Source organism: Mastigoproctus giganteus, chromosome 5 (genome assembly GCF_048544385.1).
Source record: "Mastigoproctus giganteus isolate SK-2022 chromosome 5, ASM4854438v1, whole genome shotgun sequence".
NCBI classification, from domain to species: Eukaryota; Metazoa; Arthropoda; class Arachnida; order Uropygi; family Thelyphonidae; genus Mastigoproctus; species Mastigoproctus giganteus.
Window position 1 is genome coordinate 14477905 of NC_143579.1, and position 25618 is coordinate 14503522.

The window sequence follows — 25618 nt, forward strand, 5'->3', positions numbered from 1 at the left end:
TGTATGTGATCGGCTGAAATAAATGACCTATCAAATCACAGTCCTCGCGAGGTAGCACGTGATCGTTATAATCACCGTCTTCCCCACACCAGCTAGAAAATGCCCTGATTCGAATTCGTTAATAACGCGAGAAACTTATGGACTTTCCTTGGCTCAGTTATCGGTCTCAGGCAAAGACAACAAGATTTTTTTTTTTTTTTTCTCTTGGAAACGCGGGTTTTTCTTGTCCAGCAAAACAGGCAAACCGACGGAAGAACACACGAAAATTTATGCACATAATACACATGGATGGATGAGATTGTTTTCGGGTAACCCTAATGTGAAAGTTTTTTTTTTTTTTTTTTTTTCTGTCATACCAACGAACTGAGTTCAAGCATTCTCTAAACAGTTACCAACTTTTACGGTAAGAGAAAGGAAGAATACGTCATCATATGCAGTGCCACTCTGGTTTTGCCTTCTGTATAAAACAGTGTGAATCGAGATTCTTCAAGCCACAATAATTGTTTCCAATTTTCTACACTACAGTTACGACTCAAATACCATGAGGGCTTTGTTGTCGGTATTCCTCACGCAACACTCGCACATCGTTACAGCGTCTAACTATAGCCTCGACTGAAAAGGACTTTAGAAATTCCTCCAGGTGTCAACAGAAATCGAACCCAGAGCTCTCCAAATGAGTGACAGTGATATGCATTTCAAGGTTCATGAATATTATTTTATTGTGGATGAACAGTGTCGCCGAAGGCGAATATTTGATGTAATAGTCATCTTGGCATGCAAATTCCGAGTATCCAATAGAAATCGATTTCCCACCTTACTGAGCCACACATTATGCAAATTCATGTCTATAAAAACTCAGTTTGCGACCACATCACTTCATTCCCTTTTTTTTTTTTTTTTTTTTGCCTTGCTCAGTGGGATAGCCACATCTCAGATGGCAAGTAATCGTCGTTTAGATGATTCTTTGAAATGGCCGTTAGACGACTTGCAGCTGGGTAATAGTAGATAGTGCCAGGTTCGCTTAATGTGTTATGCAGTATCGTTCTTGGCACTATGAAAGTAGTTTCAGGAGACAGGAATAATTTATAAACCAAACCCCATGAATCCGAGTTACCACTTTCAGAAATAAAAGCCTGCCAAGAGCGAAGCTTATGATCCTCAATAGCCTTAAAGTAAAATTTACGTTTTTCTTTATAAATTGCTACTTCCTACTGAGGCTAACTATAGCCTCGACTGAAAAGGACTTTAGAAATTCCTCCAGGTGTCAACAGAAATCGAACCCAGAGCTCTCCAAACGAGTGACAGTGATGTGCATTTCAAGATTCATGAATATTATTTTATTGTGAACGAATGAATAATGTCTATGTCGTTGGTAATCACGCCTTGCCGAATTTGCTTGTTTTCTCAAGGTAACTATGCCTTGCGACCATCAAGGTATTGGAGACATCTTGTTTTGTTTTCTCTTGGCGGAGTATGTAATTGCTCTAACAACAGAGCTCTGAACATAAGCAACATATTCATGCTCTGTGAACCTATTCAATTCATGACTAGTTTCAGGTCCAAATTCCAAGGCCAAAGCTTCTCTGAATTTATCTCATTTAATAGTTTTCATCTAAAACCTACTCAGTTCTCGAAGACCATTAGTATTACGCATAGCTCTATGATCGCTATGCGTAAGATACATAATGATATCCCAATGTGAAATGAGATTGGCGAGGCAATAGTGACATTTACGTTACCCTCACCATAAACGTTGAAAAATATAAAGTTTATTTTCTTGATTGAAAAAACGTAAATTATTAGCCATAACAAACTCTTCAACAGAAGAACCTCTTGTATCCAGAAGTCCGCTGAACCACAAAGGTGATTTAGCATTAGAATTTCCTGCAATTTTATGATTTAAGATGACTTTAGAAGAACCTAAGTTACAAATTATTTGTTCTAATTCTTGTAGAGACATTAGAATGTCAGCTGTGGGGGAACAGTACCAAGAAACTAAATAAAGGGATACTCTTACGGATTCAATATGTACTGGAAGAAGGAACTGCAGTGACAACCAAATGTTACTAAGATGGCAGTTTTAGGTGGATATGAAGTAATAAATCATTCTAACACTGATAGGAAAACCTGTAATTTTAAAGTCAGAACCACCCACTTCTTTTAAGTAATATGGCTCCTGAAGACTCCGTATGCCTCCATGCTCAGCCACACGAATTTCATCTGAAACAGCACGAAATCTTTGACTGTTAATCTGGAGAATTTTAATTTCTCTAGAAATTAAAATTCCGATGGTCGTCGTCCTTTGTCCAAAGACAACGGCCAGCATCTGACGACACAGAATTAGAAGTTCCTCTGGAGGTCATAGGAAACTACCTTATGAGCGCAATGACTAGAAGAGCGCCCAAAAGCAAGGCATTTGAAACACTTGTTGATCACTGTGAATTTGGGGAACATATGAGAGGAATGGCCCAGAAAAATGCAGTTGTTTGATAGAACACATTTTAAAACTCTAGGAGAGAATCCCATTACCCAACTGACCACCTTGGCTTTGGTCCCTGAACTATACCGCAATTGCACATCGTTTTGTGGGTAAAGCAAAAATATTTTTAAAATGAATATCTTCAATGATTTCCTCCCGACTTAGTTCTTTAGGGACATCGTAAACAATTATGGACGAGTTACCCTTCTTGGGAACCCCTGTTTCTATATTTTTAAGCTGTTGTTACGCAGAAAACTTCATGACCTGACAACCGAATTAAACTCGGTTTTAAGCATATTGGTAACCAAATGTTTTACCTCTGCACTAGTTTTAAGGTCACTGTTTTCCAACGCTCTCAATATCAAATGTTACAACATTTGATATTGAGGCTATCACCTTGTCCCCCCCTAGACTGGGATCCACTAACTGTTTCTACATACGTTCGCTTAGGAGCCTGATTCTGTAATTGCTCACGATCCTGAACAATATCTCCTCTTTGTCCCTCATAACTCGTTAAACCCGTGACTCTATCGTTGTCTTCCCTAGCTGTTGTCATCATCATCTAAAAGGTTTTCGGCACTTTTTGTTGGAATAGACTCTCTCGTTTGCTAATTTCATCATTATTGCCTTCAGTGTTTCATTTTCCATTAACAACGCCATAGCTACCGTCTCCAAATTAGACCATTTTTCCATTATAATTTCAGCTGATTCTTTGATGACTTTATTACTCTTCCCTTTTAGGAAGCTCATCACATCCTTCCTCATTTTAGATACTCCCTTATACATAGAAGAGACATTCTAGACCTCATCCAACCCTTCTCTTATTGTTTCTACTTTTTTTAGAGGTATTTTTAACCTCTGAAGCCTCGGGTACTTGTTCGTTGATATCCCTATCTCGACCTGATAATGCTATATAATTAGCAGCTTGATCATTATCATCCTTATATCGAACTTATGGCAGTGTGGTACTCCCATAAGACTTGTACTGGCCACAGTTGTGCCTTTGTTGCTGTATGGCTGTGTGCCTTTGTTGCTCCTGTTAATCAGTTAAATTAACAGAATTATGCTTAGGTTTATATGATGATTTTGATGTTGGTGTATTTCTAATTTGATACTGAACAAGAGGATATCCATTGTGTGGCGACCTGGACATCCAGGTATTTATTATTTATAGTTTTCTCATACTGCAAAATTTGCTGTTTTGCTACTCACGGCTCACCAGAGATATCTACCGCTTCCGGCTACAGGTCAAGGTCAGGCAAATGCGCTATGAGTTTGTACTTGCGGTCAGGTGACCATGGCGACCCGCGTCATTTACTGCCTCCTAGCAATTATCCACGCCTCGTACAAGCGGATTTCTACATCCAACAGTAACAAGTCTAGCCAACTAAAATAAGCTGTAATTTTTGACTTATTTTGTATCTTATCGGTAAACGTATCGCTTGGAATACGATACGTAGTAAAGGCAACTACTAAACACAATTATAAACTCTTTTCGAGCCCACTCGTAATCCTGTAATCTGCGCCTAAAATCTGGAAATGCCTTTAAAGCAAGATCATCCAAATAATGAAAGCTGTGTAATTTGTGGAATTGTTCCGGACGTAGCTATAAAATGTACTTCCTGTCTCAAGACATACGGAAGCAAATGTCTCGCATTGGACCTAAAGAGGCTCGGGAAGCAGCGACGGAAAGTTTGGCAGTGTCCCCCCTGTAAGGGAGAAAATCATATGCATTCACTAGGAACAACTGGTGAAACTTTTAACGACGTTAACCAAATTTCGGATTCACCTGAGCACAGGACCCAACCCGAACCTGAGGTAGACGCGGAAAAACTGAGATCGTCAGATGCACATGTGGAATTGACCCCTGACTCATTACTGGCAGAACAAAATGGCCTTTCAGATCTCATCATGAAAAAATCTAGTAGCTCCCAACAGGATAACACCCTATCAACAGAGATCTCCGCAATAGTTAATCAAACATCACTCGAACACAGTCCACTCTTTGTCTCGCTCCTCACAAATATCGAGACAACTCTATGTATGAAGCTGTCCCCAGTTCATAATATCCTCGCAGACCTTAAGGCCTTGAATGGGTTGAGCACGCTGAATTCTGATGGGATCCTTCCACTTGTTCAGATTACGAACCTAAGGGGGCATAAATTCAAATTAAGAAAAGACAGATCTAGAACAGATGTGCGGAAATTTGCCTTTAGCCAGCGGGTGGTTAATTGCTGGAACAAACTTCCATCTGTCGTTGTGGAAGTTGATAGGTTGAATAAATTTAAGGAGGAACTGGACAGTCATTTGGAGGGAATGGTGTGATTTTTTTTTTTTTTTTTTTTTTGGCTGATGCTGCATAAGCTCATACACTTGCTTTCTTGCAACACATGCCACTACTACTACTACTACTACCTACTGCTTGAAAACAAGCGACTACGAGAATACAATGAATGCATACACAAAACATTGGAGGTGTTGGGGAAAAACTTTGATGACATGAAGCAATCTGTTTGTGATCTTGCTGTTCAAACTAACCATCATGAGCAGCATCCTCCGGACGAACACTTTCACGCGACCGAGAGCTCCTACCCAAACCAAACCATCTTTATTACCACATGACCCCTCTCCATCCCCCATTCTTACAATATGTGAGTCTGATGTTGAGTGCCCTGAACGCAGCACTAGACCAGTATATGCTGAAATCACAGCAGATGCCAACGGATACTCAGGAAATACTGCCTCACAGAAGATCCAAAGAAGTCATCAGGAGCAGAACTTGCCAAATTGCACCTATTCGCGATCACAAAACTCACATATGGGGGTTCTCGCGCTCGAAACCGGATAATACTTTGGCTGCTGAAGTACATCATAATTGTGGCTCCGCCTCACACAACGTGAGAGGTAACCATTATACAGGGACTACGATTGTATCTAATGTAAAGACCCATAGAGACACTACAACGTATGCAATGATTGCAAGCCAACGAACAAAAGAACAAACACTGACCCGTAATCCAACTCTTAAGGAACTGAGCCCCAATCTTAAAGTTATTGGAACCAATTTGCACTTCAGCAAGATGCAAATTGCGAACACTGGAATGATGAGCAAGCGGATCCCTAATGTCTTCATTAGTAGACGCTCCCCTGCTACTACAGCTGATGATGTGGAAAACCTTCTTGCTACATTCAAAATGAATGGTAGAGTCACCAAGCTATCCACGAAATATCCCACCTACGCCTCCTTTAAGATCGACGTAGCTGATGCAGATTTTGAAGCACTCTTCAATCCTGAAATCTGGCCTGCTGGTGCTCTTGTTATGCCATATCTCGTGCAAAAAGGGCAGCGATATAGAAGTAATGGAAAGGACTCCCACCAATGGTACCCTGATTCATAGCAATCCCAGATCTCGTTACCGCAACCAGAACCACAGACACAGAACACCAATATGCCGATCCCTGTGCTCATCAGTCCTAAATACACCCCGCTGAATCGAGTAGTGCCATGGCAGAGACCACCCGTCCGTATCAAAGTACCTAGAGTACCTGCCTGCACCATCTTTTATCAGAATGTGCGTAGTCTTAGGAACAAGCTTGACACAATGGAGCAAATTCTGCTCCCCGGATATTTTGACCTGCTCGCCATCACCGAAACCTGGCTCAAGTTTTCATGATCAAGAATTCCTAGCGGCAGCTGCCCCAGCTGATTATGGTGTCGTATTCACATCTCGGATTGCACGCAAGGGTGGAGGCGTCGCAATATTTTACAAGAAATCCGCTTTCAAGCTATTGGATAATAAATCCAGTAACTCCCCTAACTATGAAGCAATCCTCGTTACGTTAGGATACAACTTCGTGACGTTTGACATCTGTGTGGTGTGTATACGCCTTCCCAATGCCTTCCCAGCAAATCATCCTTGAAGTTTCCAACTGGATAATCAATCAGTTGCATCCCACAGCTTCTCACTTAGTTTTGTGGTGATTTCAATTTACCTCCTCAGCTATCTAATCTGAAAAAATATCTTCTGGCACACTTGAGATGTGCTGATCTACAACTTATTAATGAAGCTCCAACCAGGAGGAATAACCTCTTAGATCTAGTCCTAGCTTCTATCCCTTGCACCCTTGATTACATTGCAGAAACGTCATTTGACTCTGATCATGTCCCAATACATGTGACTGCATATCTGCCAGCCCCCAAATTAGAAGACAGAAGGACAACAAAAAAGGTTGACATCACTAGCCCCAACTTACTTGATGTAGATAAGTGCATCAGAACCACCTCTCTCATTCCCTGGGTGGTCTTAGAGACTTGTGACCCAGAGCTAGCTGTGAACATTCTCACAAACTGGATCAACACGGTTGCCAAATATGCTGCCTCTAAAAAAATCACAATCAGTCCATACAAGACTTTGGTGGAATTCAGAACTCAAAATGAGTTTCCAGCTGAAGCAACAGCTCCATCGCATATGGAAACAGTCGCAAAATGTCAATGATGGCATCGTTTATTCAAGGGCACGGGCTCAATTTAATCGCCTGAAATCTGAGGCAGTCAAATTATATGTTAACCGTGATCTGGCTAAAGGAAAAATTCCATGCAAGAAAGTGAACCTTCATTTTCCTTTGCAACTTGATCCTGAATTGTGGCTCGATTTCGTCACAAGATTTAATCGTAATCCTATGCCAAACTCAGATCTGGCTCTACTAACAGAGCCCACCCAGCAAGAAGTGTTGAACACCATTCAGATCACAAAACAACAGCTGATCATCGCCATCAATTCTCTACCTGCCTCGTCAATCACTGGTGATGATGGAGTTCCCTAATTCATGCTCAAATGCCTAAGTCCGTACATTATTCAGCCACTTTTAATTATCTTCAACCAGTTACTCTCGAACCATATTTTCCCACAGCAATGGAAAAACTATCTCATCAAACCTTTTGCCAAAGTTCAGTCGCCATCGAAACCTAAACACTTCCGACCCATCTCCAACTCCTCCAGCCTGCTGAAGCTTCTGGAGAAGACCTTACTCCCCATCCTCACCAAGCAGATCTTGCCCAGTAATCCAGCCCAAATTCACTACTCCCTTCCAAACAGATCAACGATTACCAATCTGCTAGCCACCACGAATACTATCTTGTCAGCAATCGAGAAAAGGCACGAACTAGCTGTTACTTACTTAGACATTGAGGCTGCATTTGATGCCATCCAAGTAAACCAACTACTCACTCTCCTGGAATGCCACTTTCAGATCACAGGGAACATATTATGCTTTCTCTCCTCTCTTCTGAATAACAGAGTTATAAAGCTTCATACAGGAGATCGCACCCTTACTAGATCCGTCACCGCAGGAGTCCCACAAGGAGGGGTCCTTTCCGGACTTCTGTTCTCATCTATTATCTTCCCACTGGTTGCACATTCTCGATATCTACTGAGCTATGCAGATGATATCAAGATACTCACTCCCACCATCCCTGGTCAAGACCTTGATCTGATAAAAATGGAAATTAACAACACACTCACTGCAGTCACATCTTACCTCTGCCAGTTTGGGCTCAAGATCAATCCTGCTAAGTCCGAATTCATAGTGTATTCATTGAAGCAAACTCCTTCTTCTCTCCAACCTTCGGTCGGCAACACCCTCATCCCAATTGTGTCCAGCCATCGTGATCTGGGCGTTGTATTCGACTCCAAACTTCGATTCAACGCCCACATAGACATGCTCCTCACACGTGCTTCAAGACTCCGGTGGATAGCAAAACAACATCTCCTTCATATCAGAGATAAAAAGACAACCGTGAGGTACATAAGAACAATTATCTTTCCACCTTTACTCTATGCTGCTGAAATTTGAGCGTCAGCGGCACCGTCAATAAAGAAACCACACTTTGCCACAGAATTCTGGCTCCTAAAGTGGGCCAACAGGAAGCACAACCTTCCAGCTCTGATTCGTACCACGCAGCTTGCCGACTCCCTCGGGATTCCACGGCTTCCCGCCTTAGTCGACGACCAACGCCTCCTAGCAACAGTCAAGGTGATAACAGGCATCATTGCAACACCTTCATTCTGGGATACCTGTGGCTGGAGGATCCCCCCCTGCTGCCCTTAGGGTCAATCCCGAGCTCTACTCGCATTCAGCACGACTCCATCTCTCAGACAGGTTCCTCCCTCAGCAGATGCTCAAGCAAACCCAGGCACTTGACGCCGACCTTAACAAATTCGCTGTTGACCGGACTTACTGGAAAAAAGTTATGATTAGTAGGACTAATCAGCAATGATTGAGCTGGTGCTCTTATCTCGATGTTAAGTCAGCTCAATCAAACTTAACTCTCATAAGGAGTTCTTTCCTTTGTATCAAAATATGTTTCCATTTGTAAAATTACCTTTTTTTGTAAATAATTGTTCGATTTTCCCGGAAGTTTCGGGAGGCTGTAAAAATGTAAACCCCGGGCTTTTTGGCCGTGAAGGGCATTAAAGATTATCTCTCTCTCTTTACTGCTCATAATTGGCTTCTCTAAAGTAAATAAATTCCCCATATTTCCTAAACTCCCCCTTGTGACTGGAAAAATTTAGGAGGAAGCAGGGGAACCCTCTTCCTCACCATCTGATCCTACAGTTGATTTCCTAGCATTCGTTTCTTTCCCTTCCATAATATATCGTTCGTTAGCTTTCTTACTCTGAGACTTCAGTTACTTTTAGTTATTATACTCACTGATCTATTTCAGTTCCAAGGAGATAAAATTTGAACACAATTAATTCCCACAATCACTAAATAATATTAATGCACTACACTGATGAGCCAAAACATTATGACCAGCCAGTCATTATGCAAATTGAAGCAACTGCAGGTGAACTACGGCGGGTATGCGGGATCAGGGTCAGCAGTTGTCAGTACCTACTAAAAGTGGTCCGAAGAAGGGAAAACCCACGAACTGCAGGCGACGTGTTGGACGACGACAGCTCATCGATGCGCGAGGTGAGCGAAGGCTCTCCTGGGTGGTTCGTGGCAACAGAAAGGCGACTGTGGCGTAACTCGCCGGTAATTGGAATGCTGGTGACGGGAGTAATGTGTCACAACACACAGTACATTGAACCCTGCTGAAAATGGGGCTGCTTAGCCGCAGGCCACCCCGAGTGCCCATGCTAACCACGGTTCACCAGCGACAGCGCCTACAATGGACACACAAGCATCGAAACTGGACCTTGAGTGATTGGAAGGTCGTCTGGTCCGATGAATCACGTTTCCTGTTGCACCATGTGGATCGTCTCCGCAGTAGCACAGTGGTATCCCCTCCATGACATGAGGAAATTTAATGGGCTTTTTTCACTCCGTGGCTGAGTTAGTCGGTCTGAGGCGTAGATAGCAAGGTTTTTTCGTCCAGCCAACAGGCAAATCGACCAGAGAAAACGCGGAATTTACAGACAAAAAAATATATGGGTAGATGTAATCATTTACAAGAGATCCTAATATATATATATATATATATATATATTTTTTTTTTTTTTTTTTTTTTTTGCACCATGTGGACAGCCGGGTACGTGTACGTCGTTTACCTGGGGAACTGATGGCGCCTGGATGCACTGTGGTACGAACAGAAGCCGGTAGCGGCAGTGTCATGCTTTGGGCGATGTTCTGCTGGGATACCTTGGGTCCAGTCATCCATGTGCCGGGCACTTTAACATCTACGACCTACCTAAACATCATTGCTGACCAAGTACACCCTTTCATGGCAACGGTCTTCCCCTCTAGCGGTGCCGTCTTTCTGCAGGATAATGTGCCATGCCACACCGCCCGCCGGATTGTTCGATACTGGTTAGCGGAACATGAGGAAGACTTCCAGTTATTGCCCTGGCCTCAAACTTCCCCAGAAGTCAATCCCGTCGAACATCTGTGGTTTGTGGTGGAACAGCAACTCCGATCTGCGGCGTCTCAAACACGGACTTTACAGGAGTTAAAGGGTCTGCTGGTTACGTGTTGGTACCAGATACCACAAGACACATTTTGAAATCTTGGAGCATCCATTCCTCACCGGGTACGAGCTGTTTTGGCTGCACGTTGAGGGTCTGTGTGGGTAGCACAGTGGTATCGTCACCGTCCTCCCCACACCGGGTGGAAAAGGCCCAGGTTCGAATCCCTTCGATGACGCGAGGAACTTTAATGGGCTTTTTTCGCTCCGTGGCTGAGTTAGTCGGTCTCAGGCGTATATAGCAAGGTTTCCCCCCACCAGAAACTGGGATCTTTTTCGTCCAGCAAAACAGGAAATCGACCTGAGAACACACGCGATTTACAGTCATAATACATATATGTAAGAGATTACGGGTAGCCCTAATATAATAATTTGAATTTGAATTTGCACGTGGAAGACCAACATCATATTAGGTAAGTGGTCATAATGTTTTGGCTCATCGGTGTATCTTTTATCCAATCTTAATTAACTATCTATTAATCTGCCTTCATGGGTAGCACAGTTGGTAGGATCACTGTCCTCCCCACATTGGGTGGAAAAGACCTGAGTTAGAGTTCTGTGGATAACGCAAGGACTTTTTCACAACGTGGCTGAGTTAGTCGGTTTCAAATGAGGGTAGCATGGTTTTTCGTCCAGGAAACTGGACGAACCAAGGGAATCTCGTCCAATCAAGGGACTTAATCATGCACATTCCATTATATCACAGTACTTACTGGTGTTTGCCTACTACTGATCTAGTTGAAATTGTGTTAGTCTTTTAAGTACACTAAAGGATATTTTTGATTATTACCAGATGACCAAATTATTGCTTATTATCAGGTGACCAAAAAAGTTCGTGCAAATCTTTCAAGGTAAATATTTTGCCAAAAAATTGCAGAAGCCGTTGTAGATAGCGATTATAGTCGATGCACTTCGAAAGTACAATGACACTTAGTCTGTTGATGACTAGCATGGGTGAAGTTCCGTTCGGAAAATAGCGAAAAGTGAGTAAAAAATGGCTGATCCAATTACTGTTGTTCAAGCACCTTCACTTTATGAGTATCAACTGTGCACACAAGGTTACATATGAAGTCCATAAATGGTTGAAAAAATTTAAATTTGGTGATGCGCTACTTGATAATGTATCGAGTGGGATGACCAATCGCTTTTTATGATGACGAACTCAAGACCGCCATTGAGTAGGTGTCAGACAAAAATGCCATGTAATTACAGAAGATTCAATGTGAGCGTAGAAACCATTCGTTTACATTTGCATCGATTGAGAAAGGTGTACGAACTGAGCAAATCAGTTCAGCAAAAACAAACTCAAATTTCCTTGCTGCTGCTTTCGCGTCACAATTATGAGCCATTTTCTGACCGGTTCTTGACATATATCGAAAAATGGCATCCACAATACCAAACGATCATTACTGGTTATCATCTTGTAAACCTGTTAAGCACACATCAAAGCTGCCACTTCACCAACAGGATATTTTGTTGTGTGTCTGGTGGAATTCAGCTTGTGTTGTATATTCCCCGGTTGTAGGGAACATAAAGTGTTTTTATTCATTCTTAAGGATGTTTAAATTTTATCCTAGAAATCCGCGCCAACTTTCTTGATCATCTAATAGTTTTCTTATCCTCAGTTAAATCCATTTAAGTCACTGTCGGACATGTTCGTTAACTGAGAATTAGAGCTGTAAACATGAACCACTTAGGTTATGAACGAATCAGATAGATTGGAGCCCTGGATGTTCTTAGTGACCCAAAAATTAGGTCACGGGTTCCATGAACTAACGGTAATTGCATTGGTCCATCGATCCGTGAGCCAAAGTAATTGCATTGGTCCAGAGCCTGCAAACTTGGAACCCAATTGCAACTGCACCTCGGTAAAATCTGCCTTGCACCATGTACACAACTATTCGTAGTTCTTGTTTTTACTGTGGCACGACCACCAGGTCAGTGGAGTTTACAATAATCAATACAAATGTATATCGTATTTAGCAGTCACGGGCTTGAACCCCGGTCTACTCAAAGAGCGTGTGCTACCGCACTCGCACTTTTAACCACTCGGCTACGTCAGGCCTAATTTTTGTTGGTGATGTCTCGTAAAAGTCATCCGCATGAAATCAAGCTCTGATGGGAATCATTGTGATCATCTTAAATACATTTTAAAAAATATTTTAATGATGAAATAGAAATACGAAACCATGTTACACTAAAGTATTATAATAAAATTTCTTCAGTGAAATGAATATTTTCTAATTTTAAGGTTTCAACTACTTTTAAAGGGTAAACGTGCAGCTCCTGGTGCACCATGGCCATTTCCAAAATCATGGAAGACCTCTAATGTTGTTCTAACTCTTGATCCATCCACCTTCTATCTGTTTGCTAATGTTGGAGAGTGTGACATTATCGATGAAGCTCTGAAGCGTTATAAACAGTTCGTTTTGATCGACAAAGGAGGACTGCGTCATGTGACAAATCCACTATTAGAGGGGGTTGGACTCCAAGTTAATGACAAATCATGTAGTTATCCTCAACACGGAGATGATGAGAGTTGTAAGTATTTATCTCATTTATACGTTCTAGTTTAAATTCTTTCTCGTTCGTTCTCGTATGTAAATTTAGTAATATCATTCCCTCTTCCTTCCATATAGTACTAGCTCTATTTTGCCAACGGTTCTGTTGACAGCGACCCAACAATTAATTTCTTTACCTTCGATTTTTCAGAACACACTAGTATTCACTTTTACAATATCTAATGGTACTTATAATCACTATTCTTCCACATCGTTCGAAAAAAAGTCTGGTTAGATTTCCGTAAAGTTGGGAGTGAGAGACGTTTATGGACTTTTCAAACCATGACCGAGTTAGTCATGTTCCGTGGGCGTTTGCGGTTAAACTACGATGGGGGAGGGGGTTCAAAAAAGATTTGTATTCACTCAGAAGTAGTTGTGATAGAAGGTTGAAACAAACGCCATTTAGGCTTTTTCAACATAACCACCAGATAACATGACACATTTTTGCCACCTCTCAATAGACTTCCTCGGGTCAGTTTTGTAGAAGACCTCTAACTGTCCTTCAAACAAAGATTTGGCAGCAAAAATCACCTCATCATCAGCAGCAAAGTGTTTTCCACGAAGAGAGGACTTCAGAGAAGGAAAAGGGAAGAAATTCGAGGGTGCAAGGTCGGTATAATAAGCAGGATGCGGCAATATTTCAAACCCACATTCGTGGACACACTTCACTGCAGCATGCGAGGAATTCGCAGAGGCATTATCGTGAAGCAAGCGCACGCCTTTTGACAACTTTTTCCCATTTTTTTTTTCTTTTATACCAGCACGTGACGTTACGAGGAGGTTAGACTAATACTTCGCCGTCACAGTACAACCCTTTTGAAGGAAACCTGTAAGCATTACACCATGCTGATCCCAAAAAACCTGACAGCATCACCTTGCCAGCACTTGGGTGCACCTTTGCCTTTTTGGAGAGATTGACGTTTGTTTACTTTCGGGATCATAGTGATGGATCCAAGTTTCATCCATGGTAACTATCCGAAGAAAAAAAAAACTCCTCTTTCTTTTCCTGCACATCAACAATATTTCATGTGTATATTGTGCCCTTTTCTTCTTCTGATAAGGGGAGTCAGAAGTCTGGGAACCCATCTTGCAGACACTTTTGCTAGATGAGTTCCTAGACACATTTAGCAGACACATCATCCATCAACAAATGTTGATGGATGATATTCCCAACAGAACAGATGTTCTCTACACTAATTTGGAGCTCTGCAGCTGGTTCTTTGACTCGAATTCGGCGATCTTTCAGGATTACTGACTCAATTGTTTTCTGTTACAGCAGTTTCTGGGATTCCTCCATCATGCAGTGAGGTTCTTCCACATTTGAATTGTTTATAATAGTGTGCAACAGCACTGCAACCTGAACAGTCTTTTCCATAAACAGCTGCAATTTCTTAGTGGACTTTTGGGCGTTTTCCCTTGCAGAAAGAGGAACGGGATCACTGATATGTATTTTACACTATCCATTGGCACACTTCATTCCGCGCAGTCACAGAAATAAACTAATTCGACAAATAGATTAATTGTCAGATCGAAACCAAAATTTGTGTGGTTAGTTTAAAGAGATCAAGGTATCAAATAAAAATATTTCATATTTTTATCACAACTACTTTTGGTTGAATACAAATATTTTTTAGAAAATCCAACTCGTGCTCATAAAATACCCACAATTTGCACACATATATTGATGTTTCGTGACCTAATTAATTCTGCGTATACAATGGCTTTGCCAGTGATAGCACAGTGTAGTCCATCTTCCATATGAGAAATCTTGCACCGCACAAACATCTTGATCTTCTCGAATATCCGCTACCAATTCCTACAGGTAATTTTCCAATGGAGCAAAAATTACTTAGTAAATTTCAATCCTCCTAAAACTTAGTCCTGCCTTATATCTCCCTAAAAGGAGTCTACTGTTCCTATGGTTATCTTCGATGACACTCCGATCTATAGACAAGATGACACATCTCTATTAGTGATTGCCCTCACTTCTAATCTGTCTCGGCATAAGCACGTCACAAATATTGCTCCTTCTGCATTTGAAAATCTGGGTTTTTTCTTTCGCTCTCGGCTTTACTTTTCTTCCAAACAGCTACTCGCTCCGTACAAATCTCAAATCCCCACTACCATGAAACATTGTTCCCACATCTGGAGTAGTACATCCAAAACTTCTCTCAGGCTTTTAGACTCCATTCAAAAGAGGTCAGTCAGGTTAATTGATAACTCCTCTCTTACAAAGTCTCTCCTCTCTGTTTCATAAATGTTTTGATTTGGCTGCATGTATTTTCTATAGATACTTCCATGGGCACTGTTCTTCTGAATTGGTATCTATAATTCCCCCATTCTCTTCGAAACCAATCCGAACACGTGCTGCAAACAGTCAGCATCAATTTACTGTCCAACTTCAATCAATCGCAATCTAAAAATGAAAAAGACCTGGGAGTTATAGATATGAAATTTTTAGAGCAGTGCATACAGGCTGCCAGAGCAGGTCATGGGGTATTGTCATTGATATACAAGAATTTTGCTAGTAGGGAAAAGGAGGTGATTTGTATAAGACAATGGTCAGGTCACGCCTTGAGTACTGCGTACAGGTCTGGAAGCCTCATTTTACGAAGGATGTAGAGTTGCTTGAGCGAGTATAGAGAACGGCAACAAGATTGGCGAGGGGAATGAAGGGGTCCTCTTACCAATAAAGGCTTTATTTCTGCAAATTGCGTCTGGAGACTAAACACCTGCGAGATGATCTGATTGGGGTGTATAAGGCTTTGAATGGGTTGAGCAGGCTCAATTATAATTGGATTGTTCCTCTTGCTCAGATTCCGCACCTGAAGGGACATAAATTCAAATTGGGGAAAGACAGTTATAGAATAGATGTGCAGAAATTTTCCTTTAGCCAGCGGGTAGTTGAATCCTGGAACAAACTTCCATCTGTTGATGTGGAAGTCGATAGCTTAAATAAATTCAAGAAGGAACTGGACAAACTTTTAAAAAGAATGGATGTGTGAAATGTTTTTTTTTTTTTTTTTTTGACTGATGCTAGATAAGCTAGCTTTCTTTCATCACATGCCTCCTCTACCACTACCACTCACTGTTGCTTTTATGCAAATAAGTAACGTTTCCAATGGCACATTGCTCTAATTTGTGCAACAGTCGTTCTTGTGGAACAGTATCAAAAGCTTTATTTAAACCTGAGCACTGTATATGATGTCACAATTATTTTTGGCACTGGTTCCTTTTCAACTACCTGATATTATTAGTATTAGAATTATAATGGCAAAGTTATGCAAAATAACGTGCATTTTCTGCATCTGCCAAAATAAATAAATAAATAAAATCTACAATTTATATCTTCCTGTCGCAAAACGTTCCTATCCAATCACGCTTCTAAATCTGGCAAACTATCAGCTTGGACACTGTCAACACAGTAGCTAATCAGATTGGTCTGAACTCTCTCTTCATGGTGTGAGTACAATATAACTGCGTCCCTATCCAGATAAACTTGCATTATTTCTTTAACTATCGACTCCAGTGTTTCCCTGCACAGTGGTCAAAATAAGAGGCATGTAATATTCACTTTGCCTTTTGAACCCCTTTGTGAGCAGTTGCGATATTTGCACAACTCCACTTTGTAGAATTCAAAAATGCTTCCAATAATTATTGTGGCTGAAGGTTTTCTTAATTCTTTTGTTGTAATTAATATAATTGGATTAATTCTATCAGCCGCAAATTCTTAACTAAAATTTCTTTACTAATTTTCGTTGTGTTCTTAACCAAATAATCTTGATAATCTAACTAAACACGCTTAACCTGAAGAGGCACAGTTCCTGACATCACTTCTCCTGATATACACTTAGGTCTAAACTTTGAAGAATATCTTTTAGTTGCTATTTAAAAGCTTAATAGTTTCTACGATTACTTTTCTAAACACTTGCTATTTAATATGAGCTCGTATTTGCATTTATTAATATCAGTTGGTTCCACTGAAAGGAATTTAAAAACTGTTCAATAATATTAAACAGTTTCAAAGTAATTTGAAGCTGTCTGAATGCCATTGTAACCATCTTTCCAAAAAAAATCACCTCTCTTTAGAATTTCTTGAACTTTTGAATTTCTTCAAAATGTCAGCTTCAACTACTTGAAGAGGCAATTTGTTCCAGGATTCAACAACTCACTCGCTAAAAGAAAACTTCCTGCAATCTAGTCTACACCATACCTTAAATCTTTTTCGTATATCAGAACACAAAGAATTCAACTTGATGTTTTTCCTACTAATCTGTGCAATAACCCTATGATTCTGGAGGGTTGTGGTGCAGTTCCTCTTGGGTCCCAACTTCAGGACAACACCGAATCAATGTAATTTCTGTAAACAGTAAAGAATTTTTTGCTTTTAATATTTATGAGCGGCAGGGGGCCCAGATTACCTAAATCTGATATGTCACTTCGCACACTCCTAGAAATTATTAATTTTTGTGCTATTGATAATAACTTTTAATAAAATAAAATACAATAAATTCTAATTATATTATTTTACAGATTCCTTAAGGGTGCCTGGACCAGGAGTTGCCACAATTCGGGCACAAACAATATGGGGAGCTTTAAAAGGTAAAATACCCTGATTATAGAATCATAATTTTTAATACACAACTATCATGGATATCATAATTTCTAGACCACATCATCGGTGGATGTTCAGATGACATGAGTAGTTTTTTTTTTTTAAGTTTACTTCCTTGCATCATTTGCCACTAATTCGGATTCAAACCCACTGATAATGTTTTCTGAAAAGAGTTGAGTTAAAGCTTCAAATGGCCATGTCTCAGTAAGTAAATATTTTGGATTTCTTATAGAAACGTTTTTCTTTGTTATGAGCATCATAAGCTGTTGAAGTTCATCGGTGGGCTAACAAGTACTCTGTATTTTATATATACAGAATACATTTTTTTAACATGGCAGTCTCCAATACCTTGTTGGGCCACCGTTCGCAAGGATAACAGCCGCCATTCGCCTAGGCATAAGACTCCAACTAAATGTCTGGACGCCCGTAGGAATCTGTAGCAATGCTGCCTGCGAGGCTTTCCGGTGTCGAAACAGAGACGGTTGAGTGTCCATACGCCCCACTTTCCGTTCCAAAACGTCCCGCAGGTGTTCAGTTGGATTGAGGTTAGTTGAACGTGGAGGCCAATAAACATGGGTGATATCTTCACTGTGTTCCTCTAATCACTCGTACATAGTGTGTGTGTGTGCCAGATGATATAGCTTATTATCATCTTGGAAGATCCGGTAACCATGGTCTCCTTAGAACTGCCAGTAGACCGTACCAGTGAAACGCTGACCCATACATACCAGAGGTCTTAATTCTCGCCAGCAAAGCGCAGCCCATATTAAGCAATCGCCACCACCTTCCTGGATAGGGGATACCATGCACGATGGGTCCATAGACCCGTGTTGCTTGCGCCACACACGAAGGCATCCGTCGGCGTGTTGCACCAAATATTTGAGCTCATCCAACCAGCTCAGTCGTTTCCAGTCCTCCAGTGTCCAACCAGCATGTGTTGTTGACACATCAGCATTTACTGTCGATAATGATCAACGGTAAACAGAGTGTGTCTCTTGGGTCGTCCGCTATGGAACTCCAATATGTCTAAGTGTGTAGCACATCGTCATTTGGAATATTATTCTTGCGTTTCCCATAATGTATTGTGATGTCAACTGTCGCACTGCGACCTGCCGTTGAGTGCTACACCCTTCGCTCCCCATGAACCCCACCTTGCGTAATCATTTGCAGTTCTGTCGGCGGGAGGTGGTTTGACCCGTTCACAACTTTCTTTGTACACCTTAATCAGAGTGGTCCATGAGCAACTGACAAAACGTGCTGTTTCTGACTCAAAACCATATCTACGTGTATAGTACAGTGGCATCGTTACCGTCCTCCCCACACCGGATGGAAACGGCCTGAGTTTGAATCGTCAGTGACTCGAGGAACTTTTATGGGCTTTTTGTACTCCGTGGCTGAGTTAGTCGGTCTCAGGCGTAGACTGCAAGATTTTTCTGCCTTTTTTTTTGTCCATCAAAGGCAAATCGATTAGAGAACACACGCAATTTACAGAAACAATACAGATGGGTAGATGAAATAATTTTCCGGGTGATCCTAATAAATATATTTTTTTAGTTTTTTGACATGGAACCACCCGACGCAAGAGCTCCCATAATCATGCCATTTGGAAACTCCATGATAAAGCTTTACTACGTCCCATGACTGCTACTTTTATCACTTCGACTTTCACGACCAGATGCAAATTAACACTCCTCTAGCATGCGAAGCTTTTATACTGCGAGGCATGCAACATAGTCCATTACGGATGGGACGTTCGGATTTAGTTATCATTGAGTGTATATACATTAATGGTTTATAATTAGATTGTGTCTCTTGGATCGTCTGCTGTGGAACCAGGTATTTAGGCTCCTCTGTTATTATTGTACCATCTATGGCATCTATTGTATCTCATCTCTTATTATTGTATATAATAAGACCTCAGATGTAATTTATTTACTGTATTAATAATGTCTTGAATTTAATATTCCATTTATAGGACAACTTAATTTTACGAATATCCTAGACTGGTAAGGCCCATGACAATCATAAAATGAAGGCCATTACAAAAACTCTCTAAAAATGTATTAGATCATTACTTATTCTTTTTTCCTTTTTTTTTTTAGGATTGGAAACCTTCAGTCAGTTGGTACATCAGGACGATGAAGGAAGGGTAAGAGTGACTTTTTCTAACAACATTTAATATTTTAATCACTTTTTTGCATTATTAAATTAAAAATTTAATATAAAAGTACGCTAGTACCATACAAATGAAAGTCATCCACCAAAAGATGCTTTTCATTCAAGCTCGTGCTGAATTTTCAGCACACAGGAACTGAAATTGTGTAGCATCCTTTGGTAGAGCTAAATGCTGCCATGTCACTTTATTCAGCTTTCTCAAATAGTCCTGACAACTTTACACACCATCAGCATAATAATCAGCCTCAAAGTCACTTGGGCTATCTTGATAGACCCCAGTGACTTTGAACATCGAATGAGTGTGTGTGTGGGGGGGATTACAGGTGCCAATTTAGAAGAACAGTGGCCACAGAAATATCCACAGAAATGGAATACAGCAGAAACTGAATATGAGACAGAGTGAAGAGATTTTGTAAGATACGGGTCATTAATTAACCTGTCTTCTTAAAAACGGAGTCTTGAAGCTCGAGAGAAGTTTGGAGTCTTGGCACCACCTTAGATATGGAAACAATATTAAATGGTGGGGCAGATTTCAGATTTGTACAGAGTAAGTACTTGTTCAAAATAAAAGGAATGCTAAAAGAGAAAAAGAAAACAGTTTTTTTTAATGCAAAGGAAGCAATATTTGTAATATGCTTACAACATGGGATATTAGAGGTTATGGTAATTCCTAGTAATATAATCTTGTCTGGAAATCTCAGTATTCAAAGTTGAGCAAAGGAGCGCGAGACTTTTTTTTTTTTTTTTTTTTTTTGCAAGAAATAAGACAGGACTGAGTTTCAGAAGGAATTAAGTTAACTAAGTTTTCTTTGCCTCACTGAAGAATTACCTGGAGATTGACATTTAAGTACTTGATGGAGTACTCGTATGTTCGTGTTTAAGTATTTGCTGGAGTAGTAACTAACATTGACAAAACTATGGGTAGAATTTTCAATCAGCGGAAGAAAATCATTAATATGCAAAAGGAAAAGAGTGGCAGAAAAAAAACTTGAACTTTGGTGAACACCAGCATAAGTGGAGAAATTAGAAAACAGTGAGCCATCTGCAGTCATTCGCAATGAGCAGTCGAGGAAAAACTGGATACTCAACTGCAAAACACGATCAGAAATCCATAAGATAGGAGTTTGTTTAGATTTTTTTTTTTTTTTTTTTTTTGAGCTTCAAACTTACCCATTCAATTTACCTGGAGATGAGTAACAAGCCAAATGTATCACCAGTTGATCGACAAGGACATCAGTCATACTTACGATCAATAATCGGATGGAAGGTTTCGAGATAGTTTAAGAGACGTTGATGGATGGAATTGTCGTTTTTGGGGACTCATCGGAGTCCCTGAAAACGGTGACAATTATCTTATGAGAACATATCCAACAAAAAGGAAAAGAACCAATGGAATAAGCAAGCATAAAAAGGCGCCAAAGAACAGCGAGCAAGCTCAGGAGCGCAAGTTTTAATAATTGGTGGAGAAATGATATCAGGGCCTGATAGCATTTCTTGGCATCAAGATTGTTCATAATTCTAACATCCTTCTAACATCCGCATAGGAGCGCAAATGAGGGAAACCACCGGTGGCGCCTGACCCTAAATACTAAAAGAGTATAGGAGACATTGAGTAGAGTGTACTGGTTACAGCTGGAAGTTCGTCAGATCATCGCTACAACAGCGCGAGAAGAGAAGGATGCTAGCACATCGTATTTATCTTTAGCTGAAGGTGCATGATACAAATGGACAGAAGTTTCAACCAATAGCTATGGCAAGAGACCAGAATTCTTGAGTACATTTTAACATAGTTTTTTACTCTTAGCCTATTCAAAACCAAGGTTCATTTATGTAGGGTTTGAAGCGCATTAGCGAATTATGCCATATATGAAAGAAGATACGTGTTGACATTAGATTTGAATTTCTTGAATTTTCAGGAAATAAGGGAAGCTGTTCCAGAAAACGGAAGTTGGAGGAATAAATGAGAAAGAAGAAAAGTTAGTTTTCTGAATTTGAAGTTGGACAGTAAAAGGATGCTGACTGATTGCGGCACGTGTTAGGGCTAGTTTGGAAGAGGTAAAGGGAAAATTATAGAAACCAATTCAGAAGAACAGTGCCCATTGAAGTATATATAGGAAAGGCATGTAGCAGAAAGAGAACATCTATGAGACAGACAGTGCAGGGACTTTGCAAGAGATGGATCATAGATGTTCTTTTTCTGCTACATGTCTGTCCTATAAAATTAATTTCATTATCCTAGCTGCCCTCTTTTGAATGGAGTCTATAAGCCTGAGAGAGGTTATGGAGGTACTGACGCAGATATTGAACAAATATTCCATCGTAGAGCGGATCTGCGATTTGTACATAGTGAGTAACTATTTGGAAGAAAGGTAATACCAAGAGCGAAAGAGAAAACCTAGTTTTTTAGATGAAGAGAAAGAAATATTTGTGAGATGCTTATGCGAAGAAAGATTAGTTCTGGTAACCCCTAATATAGATATGTGATCTTGTTTAGAAATTTGAGTATGGACGAAGATAAATATAGGAGAATCCTTTCGCTATATATGATAGGACTGAATTTTAGAAGGATGGAAATTACCTAAGTTATCATTGCCCCATTGCAGAATTAACTGGAGACAACCAGCTTCGATTGCATCATCCAAAAAAAAAATATATTTCAGCTCAACTGCGTAGACCCTCCACAAGTTTCAACAGTAATCGAGCATGATATCATTTACAAGAACATCGAATATGACCGTAACTCCTATAATTTGAACAATTTCTGAAAACTAAACAAGTTATTGTTACTAAGTCGTTTATACCTGATATTTAATTTAGTCCAACATTGTACACAAATGGCTCTTTCTCAGTCTCTGCACATCATACTTAACATGGCATCGATCATTGAAAGCGAAGCTTGTACACTTTAATTTCACCTCTACAGATTCGTGTTTATGCGGTGGCATCGAGGACTGGCGACATGATTTATTCTTGCCATTCCTTCCCCATGTGCGTCTGTTCAGAGGTGCCATTAGCCCAGAGTTCGTATTTATGGATGATAACGCCACACCCTATCTCACTAAAGCTGTTGATATGCTTTTGGAAAGTGAGGACATTGTTCGTATGGGTTGGCCTGCCCGTTCCACAATCTATATCCCATTGAACACATATGGGACGCTCTGCGGAGACGCCTAACGGTACGTCCACACCCACCAGAAAATATTCACCAGCTGAAGATGGCGCTGACAGAGGAATGGACGACGTTACCTCAAGAACTTATCAACATTGTTCTAAGTATGGACAGGCGGTGCCTGCACCGACATTAGGGGTGGCCATATATATCCTACTGAGGACCACCTCTTCCCTTTGTTCCATCTTTGGCAGTGATGCATCTGTATCATGGCAGCCAGTGCTATGTTGCCATTTTTGAATAACGTTCCTCTGTACCGTTTTGTTTCCGTCGTTGTGTTGGTGTTATTTCCTTCATTATTTCTGTACCTCACGCGGTTTCTTTGGCATGCTTTTACCATATCCAGGCCACTCCTATAAGAAGCTACAGGTGAAAACCTGACTGGTACTTAAATTTTGCACACCAGTGTACAATGAATGACTACCAGGCTTTGCCTCCTGATTTGTCCAACACCTAGACTGATGATTGCAAGTGCCTGATTAGGCTACATGACGACTTCTGAATAAATCTTTTATTTTCCTACTTCTTTTCACTATTGTTGATGGCTTTTTTTTTTTTAATTTTTTGTTATTTTTTTATATCTATATTTTTTAATACTTTATTTTATTACCTTTACTTTTTTTTTACGGTACGGGATCTGCTGGCATCCACTGGAATTGATTTTTCCTTAAATCGATGCGGCATTCTTAATTCTTACCTCACTTTCAGTTGACAATACACCTATTGTTGTGGTCCGCCTCCTCGTAGCATGGACAGGTACTAGAGAGCAGCAATCCTAGTGATCTCTGCTCCCTAGTAGCTAAGTGGCCAGAAACAACAAAACAGAACAAGACACACGCAATTTACGGACACATTACACATGGATAGTTAAATGACTCTAATATTATAGTTTATCTGTTACGCGTAATGGATTTTAATCCCATCAATTATATTTGTCATTCACAGAAAAATGGAAAATACTTGATGGGGAATTTGTGTATAAACTGCAAGGATAACTAATATAGCTGTAAATTTCTTCAAGTTCTCCTTTGGATTCAGTATGCTGGGCCTTTAGTCATAGCTAGAGGCCGGATTTTGCTGGTGGTTGTACCGAAGCTCCCTGAATACGGGATTGTTGGCATCCACTGGTCTTTCACTCCAGTGGTGGATGTAGGTTTTTTTTTTAAGAGGGACCCAATCTCGTTTTAGACATCCTGTACAGGATATTTCAGCGTCACCACGGTTAGTTGTGGCCGACCTCCTCAAAGTGTAGATGGTCTCTGGGCAGACATTCCAAGTTAATGGCCTTCTTGATGACAAAGTGGCCAGAACAAATTAAACAACAGAACAGCACTTATACTTACTGCACAGACAAAAGACACATTTCTGGAGTCTTCAAGAATTTTCAAAAAAGTGAACCACAGCGGAGATGGATTAATGTTCTACATACACACCACATATTTATAAAGTTTACCTTCGTATGGAGCCCAGTGTTCATTCGGTTTCTCCACAAATTTATGGAGAATACTTTTATTACATTTAGTGGGCCACTCTGCTAGCAACGAACCTGATGGTGGACTGCAATCGACTGCACAGTCATCATTCGCCTTATTTGAAACGTTCAAGGTATGCACTCAGTCATTCAGTGGAGATAATAATAATAATTCAAATGCGCATAAATAATCCCCGCCACTCCTCTCCTTCGTATACCTCTTCGGGCAGGGCATCCCCTCACAGCACTCATTGTATAACATCCTGAAGTCAACAAAAGTCAAAATCAAGTGTCTGCAGTAAGTAACTGCGATTGTTTTTAACACAGCACTTATTGCCCAAAAAAACACAAACGGTAATTGTGTTTCTCCAAACCACTAATCGTAGTACTGAGCAATTCTGCGAGAGAATTACCCAATAAGGTCTACGTTAGCACTACAGTTGAAAATGATGTCATTTCCATCTGCAGAGTTGGCAGAGAAACAAACATAATTGGGAAATACGCAACTGCATTAAGGGAGGGGGCCCAAATCCCGAGTTCATACCCCTCACCACTCCGCTCCGAATTGGTATGCACTCTGATCCCTCATCATTCTCTGAACAGAATCTCCAATAATCCTAGCGCAGAAAAAGATTTAAAAGGACCTTGTATACAGCGTGAAACGCACGCAATTCAAAAAAGACAAATATAGTTTCGATTATGGCCAGAGCAAGACAGTCTTGTGATAATACATAAATTGAGTGTATTCAAACTGCAGCTTCTCTGTGTGATAGAAACCGAACACACCCTTGACCGAAAGGACCAAAACACTCCTGAGACCCACTACCTGAGTCCTGCTTAAATATACCTTGAATGGCATCGACAACTGACTCAAACCCATATAACTTCAAATAGTAGCAAGATAAGTTCTCTTTAGCTACAGATTTTCTGAAATTGAAGAAGACTCTGAAGTTTCTCATTTATAATGTTCTATTCAATTGTGACGTCATTCAATAAATTTCAAAACTTCCTGTGGTACGTGTGAAGTATCATTGGGCTAATTGTTGACAATTGCATTATTCAATGTGCAGTTGCCCTTAGTCTTGTTTGAGGATCAAAAGGTGCTTATTCAATAAAGTGGGCATTATCTCAAATTCGACATATATAATTGAAGATAATACTCGTTTCTTATATAAGTGATTT

At 40.4% G+C, this 25618-nt stretch overlaps 1 protein-coding gene across 1 annotated transcript in view; it reads left to right on the top strand.

The window, feature by feature from the left end:
• Window positions 1–25618, top strand: part of LOC150085189 (beta-hexosaminidase subunit beta-like) — a 69275-nt gene that overhangs the window by 1938 nt on the left and 41719 nt on the right. The window contains exons 2-4 of the mRNA XM_090373075.1: window positions 12716–12986; window positions 17540–17608; window positions 19724–19770. Coding sequence (XP_090229201.1) covers window positions 12716–12986; window positions 17540–17608; window positions 19724–19770 — 387 coding nt within the window. The remainder of the gene's footprint in view (window positions 1–12715; window positions 12987–17539; window positions 17609–19723; window positions 19771–25618) is intronic.